The 22,907-nt window shown below is 44.1% G+C and overlaps 1 protein-coding gene across 1 annotated transcript; it reads right to left on the reverse strand.

Moving 5' to 3' along the window:
• Nucleotides 1-9,365: 9,365 nt before the first annotated feature.
• On the reverse strand, nt 9,366-13,724 carry LOC149649469 (uncharacterized). Its single transcript, XM_089849463.1, has 5 exons — nt 11,792-13,724; nt 11,532-11,705; nt 10,414-11,469; nt 10,021-10,339; nt 9,366-9,951 (listed from the first exon to the last, which is right to left on the reverse strand). Exons 1-5 carry the CDS (start codon nt 12,071-12,073, stop codon nt 9,518-9,520), a joined length of 2,265 nt encoding a protein of 754 aa, XP_089705589.1. The 5' UTR covers nt 12,074-13,724; the 3' UTR covers nt 9,366-9,517.
• Nucleotides 13,725-22,907: the final 9,183 nt, after the last annotated feature.

Genomic DNA, 22,907 nt, shown 5'->3' on the forward strand with positions numbered 1-22,907 from the left:
ACTATTACACTGCCGGCTCAACTAGGCGTCAGTAGTGGCCTAATTGAGAGGCCAGTAGAGAATAAACAAGCAAAATGGAACCATGGACTATTACACTGGCGGCTCAAATAGGCGTCAGTAGTGGCCTACTTGAGAGGCCAGTAGAGAATAAACAAGCAAAATGGAACCATGGACTATTACACTGCCGGCTCAACTAGGCGTCAGTAGTGGCCTAATTGAGAGGCCAGTAGAGAATAAACAGCAAAATGGAACCATGGACTATTACACTGGCCGCTACACTAGGCGTCAGTATTGGCCTATTTGAGAGGCCTGTAGAGAATAAACAAGCAAAATGGAACCATGCACTAGTTACACTGGCCGCTACACTAGGCGTCAGTAGTGGCCTACTTGAGAGGCCTGTAGAGAATAAACAAGCAAAATGGAACCATGGAGTAGTTACACTGGCCACTCAACTAGGCGTCAGTAGTGGCCTACTTGAGAGGCCAGTAGAGAATAATCAAGCAAAATGGAACCATGGACTATTACACTGGCGGCTCAACTAGGCGTCAGTAGTGGCCTACTTGAGAGGCCAGTAGAGAATAAACAAGCAAAATGAAACCATGGACTATTACACTGCCGGCTCAACTAGGCGTCAGTAGTGGCCTAATTGAGAGGCCAGTAGAGAATAAACAAGCAAAATGGAACCATGGACTATTACACTGGCCACTCAACTAGGCGTCAGTAGTGGCCTACTTGAGAGGCCAGTAGAGAATAATCAAGCAAAATGGAACCATGGACTATTACACTGGCGGCTCAACTAGGCGTCAGTAGTGGCCTACTTGAGAGGCCAGTAGAGAATAAACAAGCAAAATGAAACCATGGACTATTACACTGCCGGCTCAACTAGGCGTCAGTATTGGCCTACTTGAGAGGCCAGTAGAGAATAAACAAGCAAAATGAAACCATGGACTATTACACTGCCGGCTCAACTAGGCGTCAGTAGTGGCCTACTTGAGAGGCCAGTAGAGAATAAACAAGCTTAATGGAACCATGGACTATTACACTGGCGGCTCAACTAGGCGTCAGTAGTGGCCTACTTGAGAGGCCAGTAGAGAATAAACAAGCAAAATTTAACCATGGACTATTACACTGGCCGCTCAACTAGGCGTCAGTAGTGACCTACTTGAGAGGCCAGTAGAGAATAAACAAGCAAAATTTAACCATAGACTATTACACTGGCCGCTCAACTAGGCGTCAGTAGTGGCCTACTTGAGAGGCCAGTAGAGAATAAACAAGCAAAATGGAACCATGGACTAGTTACACTGGCCACTCAACTAGGCGTCAGTAGTGGCCTACTTGAGAGGGCAGTAGAGAATAAACAAGCAAAATGGAACCATGGACTATAACACGGGCCGCTCAACTAGGCGTCAGTAGTGGCCTACTTGAGAGGCCAGTAGAGAATGAACAAGCAAAAAAGAACCACGGCTACAATTACACTGGCCGCTACACTAGGCGTCAGTAGTGGCCTACTTGAGAGGCCTGTAGAGAATAAACAAGCAAGATGGAACCATGGACTAGTTACACTGGCCACTCAACTAGGCGTCAGTAGTGGCCTACTTGAGAGGCCAGTAGAGTATAAACAAGCAAAATGGAACCATGGTCTATTACACTGGCCGCTCAACTAGGCGTCAGTAGTGGCCTACTTGAGAGGCCAGTAGAGAATAAACAAGCAAAATGAGACCATGGACTATTACACTGCCGGCTCAACTAGGCGTCAGTAGTGGCCTAATTGAGAGGCCAGTAGAGAATAAACAAGCAAAATGGAACCATGGACTATTACACTGGCCGCTCAACTAGGCGTCAGTATTGGCCTACTTGAGAGGCCAGTAGAGAATGAACAAGCAAAATGAAACCATGGAGTATTACACGGGCCGCTCAACTCGGCGTCAGTAGTGACCTACTTGAGAGCCCAGTAGAGAATAAACAACCAAAATAGAACCATGGACTATGACACTGCCGGCTCAACTAAGCGTCAGTAGTGGCCTACTTGAGAGGCCAGTAGAGAATAAACAAGCAAAATGGAATTATGGACTATTACACTGCCGGCTCAACTAGGCGTCAGTAGTGGCCTAATTGAGAGGCCAGTAGAGAATAAACAAGCAAAATGGAACCATGGACTATTACACTGGCGGCTCAAATAGGCGTCAGTAGTGGCCTACTTGAGAGGCCAGTAGAGAATAAACAAGCAAAATGGAACCATGGACTATTACACTGCCGGCTCAACTAGGCGTCAGTAGTGGCCTAATTGAGAGGCCAGTAGAGAATAAACAGCAAAATGGAACCATGGACTATTACACTGGCCGCTACACTAGGCGTCAGTATTGGCCTATTTGAGAGGCCTGTAGAGAATAAACAAGCAAAATGGAACCATGCACTAGTTACACTGGCCACTCAACTAGGCGTCAGTAGTGGCCTACTTGAGAGGCCAGTAGAGAATAAACAAGCAAAATAGAACCAAGGACTATTACACGGGCCGCTCAACTAGGCGTCAGTAGTGACCTACTTGAGAGGCCAGTAGAGAATAAACAAGCAAAATGGAACCATGGACTAATACACTGGCCGCTCAACTAGGCGTCAGTAGTGACCTACTTGAGAGGCCAGTAGAGAATAAACAAGCAAAATGGAACTATAGAGTATTACACGGGCCGCTCAACTCGGCGTCAGTAGTGACCTACTTGAGAGGCCAGTAGAGAATAAACAACCAAAATAGAACCATGGACTATGACACTGCCGGCTCAACTAAGCGTCAGTAGTGGCCTACTTGAGAGGCCAGTAGAGAATAAACAAGCAAAATGGAACCATGGACTATTACACTGGCCACTCAACTAGGCGTCAGTAGTGGCCTACTTGAGAGGCCAGTAGAGAATAAACAAGCAAAATGGAACCATGGACTATTACACTGGCCGCTCAACTAGGCGTCAGTAGTGGCCTACTTGAGAGTGCAGTAGAGAATAAACAAGCCAAATGGAACCATGGACTATTACACTGGCCGCTCAACTAGGCGTCAGTAGTGACCTACTTGAGAGGCCAGTAGAGAATAAACAAGCAAAATGGAACCATGGACTATAAAACGGGCCGCTCAACTAGGCGTCAGTAGTGGCCTACTTGAGAGGCCAGTAGAGAATCAACAAGCAAAAAAGAACCACGGGTACAATTACACTGGCCGCTACACTAGGCGTCAGTAGTGGCCTACTTGAGAGGCCTGTAGAGAATAAACAAGCAAAATGAAACCATGGACTAGTTACACTGGCCACTCAACTAGGCGTCAGTAGTGGCCTACTTGAGAGGCCAGTAGAGAATAATCAAGCAAAATGGAACCATGGACTATTACACTGGCGGCTCAACTAGGCGTCAGTAGTGGCCTACTTGAGAGGCCAGTAGAGAATAAACAAGCAAAATGAAACCATGGACTATTACTCTGCCGGCTCAACTAGGCGTCAGTAGTGGCCTAATTGAGAGGCCAGTAGAGAATAAACAAGCAAAATGGAACCATGGACTATTACACTGGCCGCTCAACTAGGCGTCAGTATTGGCCTACTTGAGAGGCCAGTAGAGAATAAACAAGCAAAATAGAACCATGGACTATTACACTGGCCGCTCAACTAGGCGTCAGTATTGGCCTACTTGAGAGGCCAGTAGAGAATAAACAAGCAAAATTAAACCATGGACTATTACACTGCCGGCTCAACTAGGCGTCAGTAGTGGCCTACTTGAGAGGCCTGTAGAGAATAAACAAGCAAGATGGAACCATGGACTAGTTACACTGGCCACTCAACTAGGCGTCAGTAGTGGCCTACTTGAGAGGCCAGTAGAGTATAAACAAGCAAAATGGAACCATGGTCTATTACACTGGCCGCTCAACTAGGCGTCAGTAGTGGCCTACTTGAGAGGCCAGTAGAGAATAAACAAGCAAAATGAGACCATGGACTATTACACTGCCGGCTCAACTAGGCGTCAGTAGTGGCCTAATTGAGAGGCCAGTAGAGAATAAACAAGCAAAATGGAACCATGGACTATTACACTGGCCGCTCAACTAGGCGTCAGTATTGGCCTACTTGAGAGGCCAGTAGAGAATGAACAAGCAAAATGAAACCATGGAGTATTACACGGGCCGCTCAACTCGGCGTCAGTAGTGACCTACTTGAGAGCCCAGTAGAGAATAAACAACCAAAATAGAACCATGGACTATGACACTGCCGGCTCAACTAAGCGTCAGTAGTGGCCTACTTGAGAGGCCAGTAGAGAATAAACAAGCAAAATGAAATTATGGACTATTACACTGCCGGCTCAACTAGGCGTCAGTAGTGGCCTAATTGAGAGGCCAGTAGAGAATAAACAAGCAAAATGGAACCATGGACTATTACACTGGCGGCTCAAATAGGCGTCAGTAGTGGCCTACTTGAGAGGCCAGTAGAGAATAAACAAGCAAAATGGAACCATGGACTATTACACTGCCGGCTCAACTAGGCGTCAGTAGTGGCCTAATTGAGAGGCCAGTAGAGAATAAACAGCAAAATGGAACCATGGACTATTACACTGGCCGCTACACTAGGCGTCAGTATTGGCCTATTTGAGAGGCCTGTAGAGAATAAACAAGCAAAATGGAACCATGCACTAGTTACACTGGCCACTCAACTAGGCGTCAGTAGTGGCCTACTTGAGAGGCCAGTAGAGAATAAACAAGCAAAATAAAACCAAGGACTATTACACGGGCCGCTCAACTAGGCGTCAGTAGTGACCTACTTGAGAGGCCAGTAGAGAATAAACAAGCAAAATGGAACCATGGACTAATACACTGGCCGCTCAACTAGGCGTCAGTAGTGACCTACTTGAGAGGCCAGTAGAGAATAAACAAGCAAAATGGAACCATAGAGTATTACACGGGCCGCTCAACTCGGCGTCAGTAGTGACCTACTTGAGAGGCCAGTAGAGAATAAACAACCAAAATAGAACCATGGACTATGACACTGCCGGCTCAACTAAGCGTCAGTAGTGGCCTACTTGAGAGGCCAGTAGAGAATAAACAAGCAAAATGGAACCATGGACTATTACACTGGCCACTCAACTAGGCGTCAGTAGTGGCCTACTTGAGAGGCCAGTAGAGAATAAACAAGCAAAATGGAACCATGGACTATTACACTGGCCGCTCAACTAGGCGTCAGTAGTGGCCTACTTGAGAGTGCAGTAGAGAATAAACAAGCCAAATGGAACCATGGACTATTACACTGGCCGCTCAACTAGGCGTCAGTAGTGACCTACTTGAGAGGCCAGTAGAGAATAAACAAGCAAAATGGAACCATGGACTATAAAACGGGCCGCTCAACTAGGCGTCAGTAGTGGCCTACTTGAGAGGCCAGTAGAGTATCAACAAGCAAAAAAGAACCACGGGTACAATTACACTGGCCGCTACACTAGGCGTCAGTAGTGGCCTACTTGAGAGGCCTGTAGAGAATAAACAAGCAAAATGAAACCATGGACTAGTTACACTGGCCACTCAACTAGGCGTCAGTAGTGGCCTACTTGAGAGGCCAGTAGAGAATAATCAAGCAAAATGGAACCATGGACTATTACACTGGCGGCTCAACTAGGCGTCAGTAGTGGCCTACTTGAGAGGCCAGTAGAGAATAAACAAGCAAAATGAAACCATGGACTATTACTCTGCCGGCTCAACTAGGCGTCAGTAGTGGCCTAATTGAGAGGCCAGTAGAGAATAAACAAGCAAAATGGAACCATGGACTATTACACTGGCCGCTCAACTAGGCGTCAGTATTGGCCTACTTGAGAGGCCAGTAGAGAATAAACAAGCAAAATAGAACCATGGACTATTACACTGGCCGCTCAACTAGGCGTCAGTATTGGCCTACTTGAGAGGCCAGTAGAGAATAAACAAGCAAAATTAAACCATGGACTATTACACTGCCGGCTCAACTAGGCGTCAGTAGTGGCCTACTTGAGAGGCCTGTAGAGAATAAACAAGCAAGATGGAACCATGGACTAGTTACACTGGCCACTCAACTAGGCGTCAGTAGTGGCCTACTTGAGAGGCCAGTAGAGTATAAACAAGCAAAATGGAACCATGGTCTATTACACTGGCCGCTCAACTAGGCGTCAGTAGTGGCCTACTTGAGAGGCCAGTAGAGAATAAACAAGCAAAATGAGACCATGGACTATTACACTGCCGGCTCAACTAGGCGTCAGTAGTGGCCTAATTGAGAGGCCAGTAGAGAATAAACAAGCAAAATGGAACCATGGACTATTACACTGGCCGCTCAACTAGGCGTCAGTATTGGCCTACTTGAGAGGCCAGTAGAGAATGAACAAGCAAAATGAAACCATGGAGTATTACACGGGCCGCTCAACTCGGCGTCAGTAGTGACCTACTTGAGAGCCCAGTAGAGAATAAACAACCAAAATAGAACCATGGACTATGACACTGCCGGCTCAACTAAGCGTCAGTAGTGGCCTACTTGAGAGGCCAGTAGAGAATAAACAAGCAAAATGAAATTATGGACTATTACACTGCCGGCTCAACTAGGCGTCAGTAGTGGCCTAATTGAGAGGCCAGTAGAGAATAAACAAGCAAAATGGAACCATGGACTATTACACTGGCGGCTCAAATAGGCGTCAGTAGTGGCCTACTTGAGAGGCCAGTAGAGAATAAACAAGCAAAATGGAACCATGGACTATTACACTGCCGGCTCAACTAGGCGTCAGTAGTGGCCTAATTGAGAGGCCAGTAGAGAATAAACAGCAAAATGGAACCATGGACTATTACACTGGCCGCTACACTAGGCGTCAGTATTGGCCTATTTGAGAGGCCTGTAGAGAATAAACAAGCAAAATGGAACCATGCACTAGTTACACTGGCCACTCAACTAGGCGTCAGTAGTGGCCTACTTGAGAGGCCAGTAGAGAATAAACAAGCAAAATAGAACCAAGGACTATTACACGGGCCGCTCAACTAGGCGTCAGTAGTGACCTACTTGAGAGGCCAGTAGAGAATAAACAAGCAAAATGGAACCATGGACTAATACACTGGCCGCTCAACTAGGCGTCAGTAGTGACCTACTTGAGAGGCCAGTAGAGAATAAACAAGCAAAATGGAACCATAGAGTATTACACGGGCCGCTCAACTCGGCGTCAGTAGTGACCTACTTGAGAGGCCAGTAGAGAATAAACAACCAAAATAGAACCATGGACTATGACACTGCCGGCTCAACTAAGCGTCAGTAGTGGCCTACTTGAGAGGCCAGTAGAGAATAAACAAGCAAAATGGAACCATGGACTATTACACTGGCCACTCAACTAGGCGTCAGTAGTGGCCTACTTGAGAGGCCAGTAGAGAATAAACAAGCAAAATGGAACCATGGACTATTACACTGGCCGCTCAACTAGGCGTCAGTAGTGGCCTACTTGAGAGTGCAGTAGAGAATAAACAAGCCAAATGGAACCATGGACTATTACACTGGCCGCTCAACTAGGCGTCAGTAGTGACCTACTTGAGAGGCCAGTAGAGAATAAACAAGCAAAATGGAACCATGGACTATAAAACGGGCCGCTCAACTAGGCGTCAGTAGTGGCCTACTTGAGAGGCCAGTAGAGTATCAACAAGCAAAAAAGAACCACGGGTACAATTACACTGGCCGCTACACTAGGCGTCAGTAGTGGCCTACTTGAGAGGCCTGTAGAGAATAAACAAGCAAAATGAAACCATGGACTAGTTACACTGGCCACTCAACTAGGCGTCAGTAGTGGCCTACTTGAGAGGCCAGTAGAGAATAATCAAGCAAAATGGAACCATGGACTATTACACTGGCGGCTCAACTAGGCGTCAGTAGTGGCCTACTTGAGAGGCCAGTAGAGAATAAACAAGCAAAATGGAACCATGGACTATTACACTGGCCGCTCAACTAGGCGTCAGTATTGGCCTACTTGAGAGGCCAGTAGAGAATAAACAAGCAAAATAGAACCATGGACTATTACACTGGCCGCTCAACTAGGCGTCAGTATTGGCCTACTTGAGAGGCCAGTAGAGAATAAACAAGCAAAATTAAACCATGGACTATTACACTGCCGGCTCAACTAGGCGTCAGTAGTGGCCTACTTGAGAGGCCAGTAGAGAATAAACAAGCAAAATGGAACCATGGACTATTACACTGGCCGCTCAACTAGGCGTCAGTATTGGCCTACTTGAGAGGCCAGTAGAGAATAAACAAGCAAAATGAAACCATGGACTATTACACTGCCGGCTCAACTAGGCGTCAGTAGTGGCCTACTTGAGAGGCCAGTAGAGAATAAACAAGCTTAATGGAACCATGGACTATTACACTGGCGGCTCAACTAGGCGTCAGTAGTGGCCTACTTGAGAGGCCAGTAGAGAATAAACAAGCAAAATGGAACCATGGACTATTACACTGGCCGCTCAACTAGGCGTCAGTATTGGCCTACTTGAGAGGCCATTAGAAAATAAACAAGCAAAATGAAACCATGGACTATTACACTGCCGGCTCAACTAGGCGTCAGTAGTGGCCTACTTGAGAGGCCAGTAGAGAATAAACAAGCTTAAGGTGCCTTCAGAGAAAAAAGTTTACAAATTTTTCCGCTAGGGGCTCAAAAATAGCAATAGTGGTCCGTTTTTGCAAAACGTTTGACGATTTTATAATTTGCCCCACTAAAGTTGAGACCACCAGAGCTCTTTACAGCGAAGGAAAAACCTATGCTTATAACATCGACGCTCCTGGGTTCTGACACCCGAAGTTGTTGGAACGTATAGAAAGGAAATTCGTGGAAACCCTTTGAATTATCAGTAAGCCCGCGACCCACCCCTGAAATCGAACAAAAGAGAAAGTTCCCTATAGTCGAGGGCTTTCTTCACATCCGCGCCCCCACCTGGTGAAACGTACTTTTTGTAATCGCCTATAGCGAGAGTATCTGTTTGTTTTCTTGCTCGACTTTCTAAAGTGGGCTAGGGGAGAAAGCAGAGATGGTCGGCATTACTCCCTCCCGCGTCTAAGTTCGCGCACCCATGGTAAAGTGCTTTATATATTGCTATTAGTATGGGGCGCCAACCTATTTTAGGGCATTTCAATAACTAGACTTTTTTCCGAGCCTCTATTCTAGAGCCCACACCTCCCCCCCCAGCGATCCATAAAATCTTATTTTGTGTTCACATGTTGATTTGAATGGCCTTCAGAAAATCGGATCGACGTGGGAAATCCTTACCTTTATTTTTTGTACTTGTATTATGGAAGAGATCGATAAACAAATTTAGTTTGATAAAATACCATTGAGAATTATATCCAAATTGTCAAAAACTGAGATGAAACTTTCAGACAAACGTAAAACATTTTTTTTATTTAGGGAAAATTAGTCTCTTCAATTTGAAGAAACACTGTTTTTGGTTGGATTAGAAATCACTACCCTCCAGCAGCTTTGTTTTTCCAGTCTCTTTTTCTACCTATGCGTGAAGTATACCACTTTACGTCAAGTTCAGCTTTCTTTTAGCTGCTGTTCTACTTTTGCATGCTTCCTGGGCTTCCGTTATATATTTGGGGTCCTTGCAATTTTTCCCTCTTGGTATTTGAGGTTCAACGATCTCAGGAAGCATGCAGTCTATGAAGAAGGCCTTTAATTTAGGAACCATATCGTTCTTCCACATATCAATATCGCGAGCTATCTCTTCCACATGAATTGGAACTTTCTCGTCGATGTAAACGATGAAGTAGCAGGTTGAACGGTTACTTATGTTAAGTTGGCCTTGTATTTGGTAGAAGTAGGAGTGATTTCTTTTCAGTCGCAAGTCATCGCCAAGAAACTTAATTTTTCTCTCTTTCACTGCCTCGATGACGTCCATTCCAATCGCTGATGGGACTGTCTTCACTTCGATTAAAGAGTCTTCTTCCTCTAATATACCTACACGTATAAATTGAAACATTTAGAGCATTGGTAAATATAGCTTCCCTATTCAAGACGTTAGTTTACCATCTGGGCTAGCTGCTAGGAAACCATTTTCTACATCAATGTACAGACCGCTGTCTCTATACTCCTTTGCAAACTGGAGTTTGAATTTCTCTTTCGCAACTGTTTCTTTAGCCTTTCCGTATTCTGTGGACTTTGTAGAAAAGGACTTGCTGTAAAGAAGTGACTTGACCAAATTGTGGCAGGACGTAGTACTCTTTCGGTTCATAACGAGCCCAAAATTGGAGGCTGTCAAGCGATATGCGCGGTGTGAATCGTAAACTGAATTTCCATGCTGCCCACGGGAACGGCCCTCGATATCGGTTTGCTCCGTTTTTGACACCTGAAAAAGAGGGAAAGGAATTAGACCTATTTTGCTAATTATACAAATTAGCACTGACGTTATGACAGATTTACCTGATAACTTTCGAGTCGGTTTGTCATAGACACGTCCAACTCGTTGGTAGTCATGGGTAAAGCGTCTGCAAGCGGGCCATAGTCCTTTTCAATCGAAGGGAGTACAGTTACTTTTTTCCTCGGGATCTTGGTCGCTGTTTCGCGTAATATTAGTCGACGCCTATTGCAATTTTCCCTCCTAATTCTTCGCTTTTCGATGAACCCTTTGGCAAAGAGACCGGGGCTTTGCCCTGTGACCCTTTTCATGGGGCTTCGAAACCATCCGTTCCCACTTTGATAAGAAAGTCCGCTTACTAGGGTTCTCCTCATGTATGATCCCTTTTGGGTAAAGTTAATTCTCTTCCCAGAATTTATTTTTGCCATAATGCTCATGAAAAGTTCAGCCCTATTACTCGTTTCATTGTAAAAGAGACGATCCGCTTTTCTAACGAGAGGATCAACAGCCGCAATCAAGAACGGGAATATGCCGTCTGATTTCATTTTAGGAAACAAAGACTTTTCTCCTTCTTTTGGCTTGCAAAAATATTCTTTGCATTTTTGGTGTTCCCCGAAGACATGGGCAGCACCATTTTTTAGATCATCTCGTAAATCATTCACTGTCGAACCTCCTCGTGAGTTACGAGTTATAGCTCCACGAGCTGCTGCTGTAAGGCGGTGAATGTTCATTTTTAATTGTCGTCGAGAAGCGGCTGGTAATTTCGTGTTGCAAGCGATAGAATGAAGCGACGAAGTGTAGTTCTTCACAGCGTGATTTGCAGATTCTAGTTTAGTAACAAACAAACCGTACGAAACTCTCTCGACAATTCGGCTATGTACACTGGAATCTCCATCAGCGATAAATCGTTTGAATCTAATTCCATGCATATCCTCGCTTTCTTTAAAACCTTCGACGATTATGTCTGCCTCCATGGCCGAAGAAGACTTATCCCAGTTCCGGTAGCAAACGTGTACTCTGGGAGTTTCTTTTTTATTTGCTGCCCTAGCGCATACCGTGCAATATTTATTTCTATATCCAAGCCATAGGATTTCTTTGGTTCTTTGTCCAATTATAACAGCCTATTAATTGATTGAACCGATTAAATCTATCTTATCGTAAGCTATTTCATATTAGGACTTACTACACCAGAAGCAGCGTTATAGTTGTGTCCGTAACTCCTTTTACTCCACCCTCCATCTAAGTAAACCGTAATATACGGAACACCATCCGGGTCCACTTCTGTCTTTTCAATGGCTAATTGACGCTCTTTTGCCCCAGCTTCTTTCATTTTGCGCCACATTGTTTCCTCCCATACCTACGTTTAAATATAATAATATAGTATATAGTATGATAATTAATCAAATAGATCAAATTCAAATCTCTTTCGTCTTAGTAGCTCACTTTTCCAAGCTTAGTTTCTTGGGCGGAGAATTTATCCCAGCTCATTGAGGGTATGTTCATTACACCCAGAAATTCTTCCAGCTGAGAGTAACCATTGCCAATGGCAACGGTACCCCAGACTGCTTTAGAATTCACATCAATTCCATTTTTTCTTTCTGATCTCGTTATTTTCGGGATTTTCTCTGAACTTTCTGTCTGAATTCTATTACAAGTGTCGCACTTGTAATCGAACAGACTAAGCAAACCTCTTCGTCTTTCACCCACGAATTTTAAATTTCCCATTGTACATATTCTTCTATGTTTGTCCTGAAGGTTCACTGCCCATTTTAAGAGATGACCAATGTCTACTACACGGTATCCTTCTAAATCTTCAACAGGCAATTTACCGTATTCTACGTATTCGTGTTGTAAAGGGGGTAGAAATCTGAATCAAATGGAAAGACTTTTACTCTGTACTTTCATTCATGAAAATGCTGCTAATTACTCCTTGCATTTTACATGAGAAACACCGCTTACTATCGTGGATAAATGATGCGCGTGAGGAAATTTGTTTTCACACTTCGAGGATAGGCAACTCCCTATCTCCAACGGCAGATTATTCTTATTATTCCAGCTTCGGTTGTCAGCACGAGCAAATCTAGGTCTCTATGTTGGAGCGGCTAAGCGGTAATCTATGACGTAGCTTTGTGCGTGCTGTCAACACACGAAACCAATATGGATTTTCAGGATTTAAAATCTTGAGGTTTCAAATACTGAAGTGTGAAAATAAATTTCCTCTCGCGCATTCTTTATCCATGGCACCATACTTATTATTTTTGAAAAGTATTACTTACGAAGGTTCCTTGTTTTTCTTCAGAGGCGTTAGTTGATTGATGCACTCTTTTTGTGCACTAAACATTTCTTTCACATGGTTGGTTGGGACTTGTAAGTTTATAAGTTCAGTACAATCACCCGCCTGTGATGTTTGTATTAATAATTTTTCCCGTTTATCTCGATGGAATGATTTAATTTTTTGAGCCCGTTTGCTTCGACTGTTCATTACAATTCCGTTTTTTCTAGCCATTTGTTTTTAGGTAAAGTAGGAAAATTTTAGGAAAGGAGCTCCGTTTTTACACTTTTCAGAATGACTAGTGATATTGTATAAGCCTTTTCTTGCTCTACTTGCTAAAGTGGGACGGGAAATAGAAAATAGAGGATATCGCCTATTCTTCAATAATTGTGCATAGGGTCTTTCAAAATTCGTTTCTTTCTCCCCCCCCCCCGGTAAGTGCTTTGTATGTCTTTTTCTCTTCCACCTGTTCCACGAGCCTGACCCGAGAGTTTGGGTGGTTTACTCTGAGGGGTGGGTACTGTCGGGTGCGACATGATGCCGATATCCCCTAATTGGTAAACGTCTTTCAGTCTGTAGACTACGGACCCCTCTTGTTACCCCCTTGAAAAAAGTCACTACTTATATCCTGCCATCTACGGAAAATATACGAACTAGTTGTCTAAAGCTGTAGCACTGAAATGTATTACGAGAAATCTAAGAAGGAGTTCAGATCAATGATTTTTTATGTCAAAATTACAAAAGAGAGCTTAAAATTATCGGTAAATCACGATCCATCCAATGATGTATTTTTTTAATCGTGTGATAAAAGCTCTAGCTTTAATCTTAAAAATACTGAATCAGATATTTTGAGTAAATCGATTAAGACAAATTGTTATTTTAATGGTAAGGCCGATTTAGTTCTTACATAGATCAATGGATAGCCTATCCTGTGCTCGTAAATTATATGCCTGTTGCGATGAAAAAGTTTCATTTGCGAAGAGTATGAACTCCTCTAACTGAGACCCCCTCAACTTCAAAATGGCAATTTTAAAACTTAAATAAAACCAAGAAAATTTAAACTATGAAGACCAAAAATATATCAAATTATAGGCAGAAATTTGCTATTTTAATGCTATAAAATTTGATGTCGGTGTATAATCACCTTCAACTGAAAAACGGGTTTTTGCGAGATGGCAAAAACAGTCATTTTGCTATTTTTTCTCTGAAGGCACCTTAATGGAACCATGGACTATTACACTGGCGGCTCAACTAGGCGTCAGTAGTGGCCTACTTGAGAGGCCAGTAGAGAATAAACAAGCAAAATTTAACCATAGACTATTACACTGGCCGCTCAACTAGGCCTCAGTAGTGGCCTACTTGAGAGGCCAGTAGAGAATAAACAAGCAAAATGGAACCATGGACTATTACACTGGCCGCTCAACTAGGCGTCAGTAGTGACCTACTTGAGAGGTCAGTAGAGAATAAACAAGCAAAATTTAACCATAGACTATTACACTGGCCGCTCAACTAGGCGTCAGTAGTGGCCTACTTGAGAGGCCAGTAGAGAATAAACAAGCAAAATGGAACCATGGACTAGTTACACTGGCCACTCAACTAGGCGTCAGTAGTGGCCTACTTGAGAGGCCAGTAGAGAATAAACAAGCAAAATGGAACCATGGACTATAACACGGGCCGCTCAACTAGGCGTCAGTAGTGGCCTACTTGAGAGGCCAGTAGAGAATAAACAAGCAAAAAAGAACCACGGGTACAATTACACTGGCCGCTACACTAGGCGTCAGTAGTGGCCTACTTGAGAGGCCTGTAGAGAATAAACAAGCAAAATGGAACCATGGACTATTACACTGGCCGCTCAACTAGGCGTCAGTAGTGGCCTACTTGAGAGGCCAGTAGAGAATAAACAAGCAAAATGAGACCATGGACTATTACACTGCCGGCTCAACTAGGCGTCAGTAGTGGCCTAATTGAGAGGCCAGTAGAGAATAAACAAGCAAAATGGAACCATGGACTATTACACTGGCCGCTCAACTAGGCGTCAGTATTGGCCTACTTGAGAGGCCAGTAGAGAATAAACAAGCAAAATGAAACCATGGACTATTACACTGCCGGCTCAACTAGGCGTCAGTAGTGGCCTACTTGAGAGGCCAGTAGAGAATAAACAAGCAAAATGGAACCATGGACTATTACACTGGCGGCTCAACTAGGCGTCAGTATTGGCCTACTTGAGAGGCCAGTAGAGAATAAACAAGCAAAATGGAACCATGGACTATTACACTGGCCGCTCAACTAGGCGTCAGTAGTGACCTACTTGAGAGGCCAGTAGAGAATAAACAAGCAAAATTTAACCATAGACTATTACACTGGCCGCTCAACTAGGCGTCAGTAGTGGCCTACTTGAGAGGCCAGTAGAGAATAAACAAGCAAAATGGAACCATGGACTAGTTACACTGGCCACTCAACTAGGCGTCAGTAGTGGCCTACTTGAGAGGCCAGTAGAGAATAAACAAGCAAAATGGAACCATGGACTATAACACGGGCCGCTCAACTAGGCGTCAGTAGTGGCCTACTTTAGAGGCCAGTAGAGAATAAACAAGCAAAAAAGAACCATTTTCCCTTCCGGATTTATGCAGGATTTCGAACGGCATAAATTCCAATGCCCACCGCATGAGCCGACTTTTCTTATCCTTCAAGCGTAGTAACCAGCATAACGCCCTGTGATCCGATAAGACCGCAAATTCCCGGCCCTCTCTATAGTGGCGAAATTTACGGACGGCATCTACGACCACTAATACTTCCTGCTCCGGAGTACTATATTTTAATTCTAAAGGTCTTAACACGCTACTGGTATATGCCAGCGGTACTTCTACCTCCCCTTGAATCTGGGTTAACATGCCTTCAATACCGGTGCCACTAGCATCCGTGGTAACGATAAATTTCCCAGCCGGGGTTGGGGCCTGTAGCACAGCTGCTTCCGCTATAGCCTGCTTTAAACCCTGATAAGATGTCTCCTCATCCTCTCCCCATCGCCATCGCTGGTTTTTCCGTTTTAGTCGATTAAGAGGGGCCGTAAGATCCACGAAATGAGGGATAAACCGGGAATGAAATCCACACATTCCTAAGAAAGATGAAACCTGTTTTATGGTTCATGGTCTGGGAAAGTTCCTAATTGCTTCTACTTTCTCCGGGTCAATTTGTACACCTTACGCCCTTACTACATAGCCGAGTACCGCAACCTTAGAAACTCCAAAACTCGATTTTCTCAAATTAAGCGTTAAACCGGCGTGTTTCAGCTGTGAAAACACATACCGAAGAGCTTCCAGGTGTTCCTCCCAGCTAGCATTAGCGATGACGATGTCATCCAGGTATACACCGACCCCGAAACGTCTCGCATATTTTAAAACTTTCTTCATAAACCGGGAGAATGTTGATGGGGCATTCTTTAAATCGAACGGCATCACGAGACATTCAAATTTACCCTCCCTGGTAACAAAAGCCATTTTCTCAATATCATCCGGGTGCATCTCTACCTGCCAGTATCCGGATTTGAGGTCGAGCTTAGTGATATATGTAGGCTCTCCCGTCTATAATATCTTCAATACGCGGTACCGGATAGGGATCGTCCACAGTAACGCTATTCAACCGGGTAACGTCTATGCACATGCGTTTTTCGGTAGTATGGTGGGTGATGCCCACGGACTAACTGAAGGTATAATTAACCCCTGTTGCAATAATTCCTTTACCTGTGTATCGATTTCTTCATTTGCTATCCGACTGTGATTATAGGGTTGACGGTGTATCGGGACCGTGCCAGGTTTTAGTTGCATCCGATGTCGTAACAGGTGGTTCTACCCGGACGACCGGAGAAAAGGGATGAAAATTCTTGGCAGATTCTGATTAGGTCCCCCGCTTCCCTTTCCCTCAAAGTACCCGTGTTTAAATGGGACACATCATCTATCCCTGTGTCGAGTTCTTGGTTTTGGGTGAACCCGGGCGCATGATCTCTCAAATAAATGAAGGGAAAAGTATATCCGCAATACCGGAATTCGTTCCGTTCATGGTCGATGCTCGCTAGTAACTCGTCCAATAGGTCCATTCCGAGGATAATTGGGAATTCTATATTTTTTAGAACGTGAAAGCGCACCGGTATGGTTCCCATTTGCATCCCCAAATCTATCTCCAAGTCAATATAGCCTACAGAAGTAGTGGGTATGCCCTTTTGTACACCCTTGACAATGTTCGATTGGGGAACTATTAACGAAATGACTCCCAATTTGTATAATAAGTCCCAAGCGACAATACTGTGGTCTGCCCCACTATAGAGGAAAGCAATACATGATCTGAATTACTATCCCCTTAAGTCGACTGTCGTTAACACTATCCCCTCTGACTGAATGAATTTGAATAGGGTCTTGTGTGTTCCGGCGCACATCCTGAGACCCGTCCAGGATGCGTCCTAAGCGTTTCCATGACCAGGTGCCGGACCTTGTGGGGCAACAGGTGGAAGCGCCGGTAAATTTACCGGTTGAGCTGGGCGAGGTGGTGTACCTGCGGGTCTAGGACAATCCCGACGAAGATGGCCAAAGCGACCACACCGATAGCATGCCTGGGATGGTGGTGGTCTATTAGGACCACTCCACTGACCGTTATTACTGGCCGCCAAAAAAACCGCGGTTCCAGGAGGACCGGAAAATCGCACCCTCTGGCCAGGACTTGAATTATACCCCCGTGAGGCACACTTTCGGTCGAAACCTCTCTGGATACGCGTAAACTCTCTTTGCACTTGAGCCATTGTACGACATAGACCCTCCGGCAACAGCAAGGTGATTTCCGGTAAAACATTGGTGATGAGAATGTCGACTAACTCGTGTTCATCAACAGGGTCGACCAAGGTATCATTCAACTGTACGAATCGTCTACGGCATGACTGTAGATCTTCAGCTACACCCTGTCTTATACTATAAAGGGAGGCCCGAATTTCTCTGTCCCTTCGGGAGGACAAATATTCCTGATTGAATTGTTGAAGGAAATATCCCCAATCCCCGGGACGATTAGCATAGCGACTAAGATTTTCTCACCAGCTGAGGGCATCCTCCTTTAACGACAAAGGTATAAATATCTCTAGGTCCTGGACCTCAAATTTATGATTCCGAATAAACATTTCCATTTGACGTAAATATAACTTGGGATCCTCTCGACCCGAAAAACTGGGTAACAGTATGGCCTGTCCTAGGACAGGGTTATAACGCGTGCCGCCAGCTGGAGTTGCGACTATCTGTACCGGATTGACGGGGTTCCCTGGTGGGGACATATTGGTTCCAGTCACTCTAAGAGTCACTCGGGGTGGTGTTTGTGGATTGGCCACCGGAACATACTGAGCTAGATACGTATGACCCCTTCTCGGACTATTTCCCGGGGTTATCTGGACCGGATTATTTGGGTTCAACGATGGGGAGGTATTTGTTCCCATCACTATATGAGGTACTCGGGGTGGTGTTTTTAGGTTGAATGACCACCGTAACACGCTGAGCTGGAGTAGCATGGAGTGAAGTATTGGTACCCATAACCCTATGAGTCACACGAGGTGGTATTTGTGAAGGATTAACCACCGGAACATGCTGAGCTGGAGAAACATGGGGTGAAGTATTGGTACCCATAACCCTATGGGTCACACGAGGTGGTGTTTGCGAGAGATGACCCATCGGAACATGATGGGCTAGAAGAACAGGGCCCCTACCTGAGCTATTACCAGGTGCTACCATGCTACGGGATCCCCCGGAGACTGACGACCTCTTGGTCTAGCCTGACTATTAGGTACGGCACCCTGATTCCTTGGTATTGAGGAAATGGGCGGGACCATCTGGGAGTTTGATGCCCCGACCAAAGCATGTGCATGTAGGTTGGCAGTTCCTGGCCGGCCGGGGGAAACATGAGGGGGGCAGAGGCTAAAACCTGCCTCTGATGTAGGGGTGACGAGGCTCTCAGTATCGGGATATTTGGCGGAGGGGGTGCCTTTGATAGAGGGGTAACTCCCTTCGGTGGGTCTCGAGGTGGATCACCCTTCTCTTGGTCTTTACTAAAATGACCCACGTTGGCCCGAATTCTCTCGGCTTCAACCCTAGCCCAGGCTTGCCAGTCTTTACGCTGTTGAATATCCACGGCGTCTAAATCGGAAGGTCGTAAGATACTACCCGACCTGGATGATTTACTGGAATTGGCCTTATGTGAAGGTTCTGAGCCTCTAGAGCCCTTACTTTTCAAATCACAATCCTTGAGGAACCGGACCATTAATTCAGAAGAGACGGAACGAGGTGGCAACTGACACGCTGTGCCAGGGTTTGGATTTAATGTCAAGGGTATGGGAGGTCCGGTATGTTTAACATGGCCAGTTGGCAGCTGGGGTTTAATACTCTGACGAGGTTGGGGAATATTAAACCCATGTAACGGGGTATGTCGATTATATCCCACGGTCACACTGACTTCCCGGTATATTAAATAGCTGACATATCCCAAAGTCACCGTGACAGCAAATGGGATAGAATAAGGAAGAATTATTTGATGCCATTTAAAGTAGAGCCCCATTTTGAATTCAGAAAAATAAGAAAGCCACTTAGATTAATAAATACTGTGACAATAAGACCAAGGCCCAAGTTGGCGGCCCCTGAAGGTAGGGTAATCCTATACGCAATGACTCATCCCGGTAAAAATAATAGCGACCGAGGCTTAGGATAAATGATTCAAGGAATCGCGGTTAATTTATACAAACAAAACTATCCTTAAGTAAGAGTTAAATTCATAACCTTACCGAAGAATTGGTGAGAATTCAACAAGGGCACACAAAAAATGCTTTCTTCTAATTTGGTTTCAACAACTAGTTGTATACACGGGATAACAAGTGCCCAGAATGGCGTCTTAACGAAAACTGAGCGCTAACAAACGCCGACACGTAGAAGCCAAAAAAAAAATCTTTTTTCTCTTGCCCCGCCCTATCACGTGGGTCTAGGAATGAGACATAGCCCACTGGGGAATCCTATATCACCCCTGTGTCAACACCCACTGGGCCAAAATACAGAACAAAAACCGAATAAAAAAACTTTTGTAAGATCAACTTATCGTTCGTAGTTTTTTGGTTGGCCGTGCTAGTAGAGTGTTCCCGTTGACTGCGGAACACCCTCAAAGATCCCCCCAGGCCGGGTCAGGGGCTCACTATAGGATGTTCAAATTCCCACGTTGTGCAGAAGGAACACACAAAACGTTCATCAGCCAACACGGCCAATAGCAGCATACAAAAATGAAGTTCACTCGGTGAAGGCACAAGTGTCCAACGTCCGTTTCAAACACAAGTCCGTATTAAACGCAAAGCCCGGAAGATAATGGCGCGAAATTCAAAAGTTGTTCCTCACTCGGGGCACCATTTGTAATCGCGTGCTTTCCACTAAGACCCGAAAACACACGACTACGTAATTTCAGTTATATCCAATGCATTTATTAAAATATAAATCTGGTTAAATTATATATACAATCCGTTAGTAACAATAAATCTACAATCCGTTAAATAACAATCATTAAGTAAATAAAGTCAATTACTCTATAAAGCATTATTAACTGCTTCTGATGCCGGTACTCCTCCAACTGCCCTGATTCCCGGGCTACGTTTGAATTTATCCCCTCGGGCCTCCGGGGAACGTCCAATCCTGGCTCTCGAGCAGACGACAGGTCTTAAGTTCAGCTTCCGGGGCCGTCTAGCGGGGAACTTTGGTATCGGTTTAGATCGCTCCATGTGGTGGTGAACCCTGGTAACGGGCTCCCCCGTTACAAAGCTAGTATCCCTTCTTTGGAGTTGCCATTTTTTCTAGAACTACTATTCAATGAAAAATATTTGGAGAAAAGTGTTCATGTGGTAACCTTGTTGAAGATCTTGTTTTGCGAAATTAGAATGTTTCGTGTTTTTGGTACAGTCAGTTTTTATTGAGGTGACCGACTGAAAAATCACTCCAAACTTTATGATAATTAATTACGACGGTTGGATAAAATATAAAAACAACTCTTTATTTAAACACCAGTTAAAGGTAATTCTGCTCATTTAGAGCTGGCTCAGCCTAAACAATTTGTCGATTTGGGGGCTAATTAAAGGTTTAAGAATTTGCCCATTTGGGGCCTAACTAACGGGGTTGAGAATTTTGTTCTCAACTAAAGGATTTCCACAACTACTTGACGGGGGGTGTATTTTCGCTGCGCTCATCCGCTTGTTGTATGTTTCATTCCAGAGCAAATTTCTCTACTTCTGCATTAACTAAAGTAATCGCTGTAGTTAGGTAAGGCATCTCTATGGCTAAGAGATCAATGGTTTCTCCTGGCTATCTGGCGTTTTGAATGGTAAAGCGTCCTAGTTTTCTCTTGGTAACCCCTAGATTCTGGTTTCCGAAATTTTTAATTTGAATGTTTTTTTCTCCTACGACTGGCAATTTGAGGCTCCGAGAAACATGTTCTAGGATGAATGTGGCTTTACTACAGTTGTCTAGGATAAAACGTACTTTCTGGCTGTTTCTCGGTTCGTTTGGGCTTCTAGCGTTTGCCATAGCGATTTGCAGTAGCACGGTTGTCGGCTGGGGGCATCTTACTAGAGGCGTATTTATTATCTCCGTTTAGTTTTCGATCTCCTCTTGATTCGGCTTCACCCCCTCTCTACTATTTCCCGCGATTATTTTATGGGCTTTATTGTTTTCGCAAACGGCTGAATTATGTCCGCCTCTACAGATTTTGCAGTCCTTGTACCTTGAATTACATCTTGTAGCGTCGTGGCCTATTCTTATGCATACGTAGCATCTTCCTTGGGTTTGTACTAGTCTTTTCTTTTCGTCTACAGTGTAGTTGGTGCAGTTAATGGTGGCATGAGAGGGTGTTTTACAGAAAATGCAGTAAATGTTTGGTTGATACTGATTTAAAGGACTGTTCAAGAGCTCGAGGCATAATTAATATTTATAACGGTGATAGTGAACACCAGAGTGTCAGTGGCGCCGCTAGCGGGTAGGCTGGGTAGGCTACAGTCTACCCGTAAATTTTAGAGGGGCCCCGAAATTAGGTTTCCATAATACTATTATTACAATATTTTGATCTAGGCCTACAGGGCAATTTTCATAAGGCTGAACCTTTTGGCATTGGATTTTTACAATATTCTCCAAAATGGGTTAACACACTTGTGTTAAAAGTTTTTGGCTAGCCAGAAAAGCTATCTCGCTTTTTGATTTTTAGCAACATCGTATGATGTACATCTACGATGAGGTTCTTAGTTTTTTATTCTCGTAGTAGTAGTAGTGTAAAATTTTTGGTTCGTCATTGAAGGGACAGTGAATGGGAGAGGATTGTGGTGAGGTTATATTTTTCATTATTTTTTTTACATGGATGGGGATTGTAAGAGTAATTTTAAGCATTGCACTTAATTGTACAAGTGAGGTTAGTTATTATGAATTGTGTTTTACGTTTTCTCGATATGTCTAAAGCTAAAGAAACGATTATTGTATTGCCTTAATATAATGGAAAGTGTTAAACTCTCCCGTTAAAATTTCTGTCACCCGTCGACAATAAGGATTCAATCCCGCTCCTCTATTTAAACATTCAAGGAAATAGAGGTTAACTTTAAATGCCAAAGCAAGTTTATACTGATAGTATATTTTTCGAATGGTCTTAAGGCGATGTTAATCACGATCCCAGAATTTACGTGTATTTCTCCAGAAAGGGAGACTAATTTTAAAAGCAAAAGGAAGTATATAGTGTCTTTATATATTTAATATGGTATATTACAATTTGAACATAAGCAAATTTATGAACGTAAGGATTACGGTCCAGGTAATTATTTTTTAGATCAGGGAAACGAGGGACTAATCACTCAGATTTTCTGTACTTCAATTTAGGTTTAGGTATGCGTTACTGGTAATTGTTTTAGCACTTTATAGGCTGCGCATTGTGGGGCTACCCACTCAAGTTTTCTGTTTGTGTGGCGCTATTACAATTATTAAAGAAGGTAAATTATTGATGTACAGATTACGGGCAATCATTTAAGCACAGTTAGGGATATCGCATCGAGGGACCAATCAGTCTGATTTTCTTTACTTAAATTAAGGGTTTAATTATGCGTAACGATTAATCATTTTTGCACTGTTAAAAGGTGCGCATGTAGGGAGTAATCACTCAAGTTTCCTATTTGTGTTGCACTATTACAATTATAACAGAAGTAAATTAATTGAAGTTAGGATTACTAGTAATCATTATATCACACTTAAAGGTAGCGCA

The sequence above is a fragment of the Phalangium opilio genome, unplaced genomic scaffold (genome assembly GCF_054372755.1).
Source record: "Phalangium opilio isolate 3A_F unplaced genomic scaffold, DU_Popi_V2 ptg000088l_1, whole genome shotgun sequence".
Lineage (NCBI taxonomy): Eukaryota > Metazoa > Arthropoda > Arachnida > Opiliones > Phalangiidae > Phalangium > Phalangium opilio.

Coding starts and splice junctions, on each gene's coding strand:
- LOC149649469 (XM_089849463.1), bottom strand. CDS start 12,073: ATGGGAAATTTAAAATTCGTGGGTGAAAGACGAAGAGGTTTGCTTAGT. Junction 11,706..11,791: donor AAGAAACTAAGCTTGGAAAA/GTGAGCTACTAA, acceptor ATTTAAACGTAG/GTATGGGAGGAAACAATGTG. Junction 10,340..10,413: donor ACCGACTCGAAAGTTATCAG/GTAAATCTGTCA, acceptor CCTCTTTTTCAG/GTGTCAAAAACGGAGCAAAC.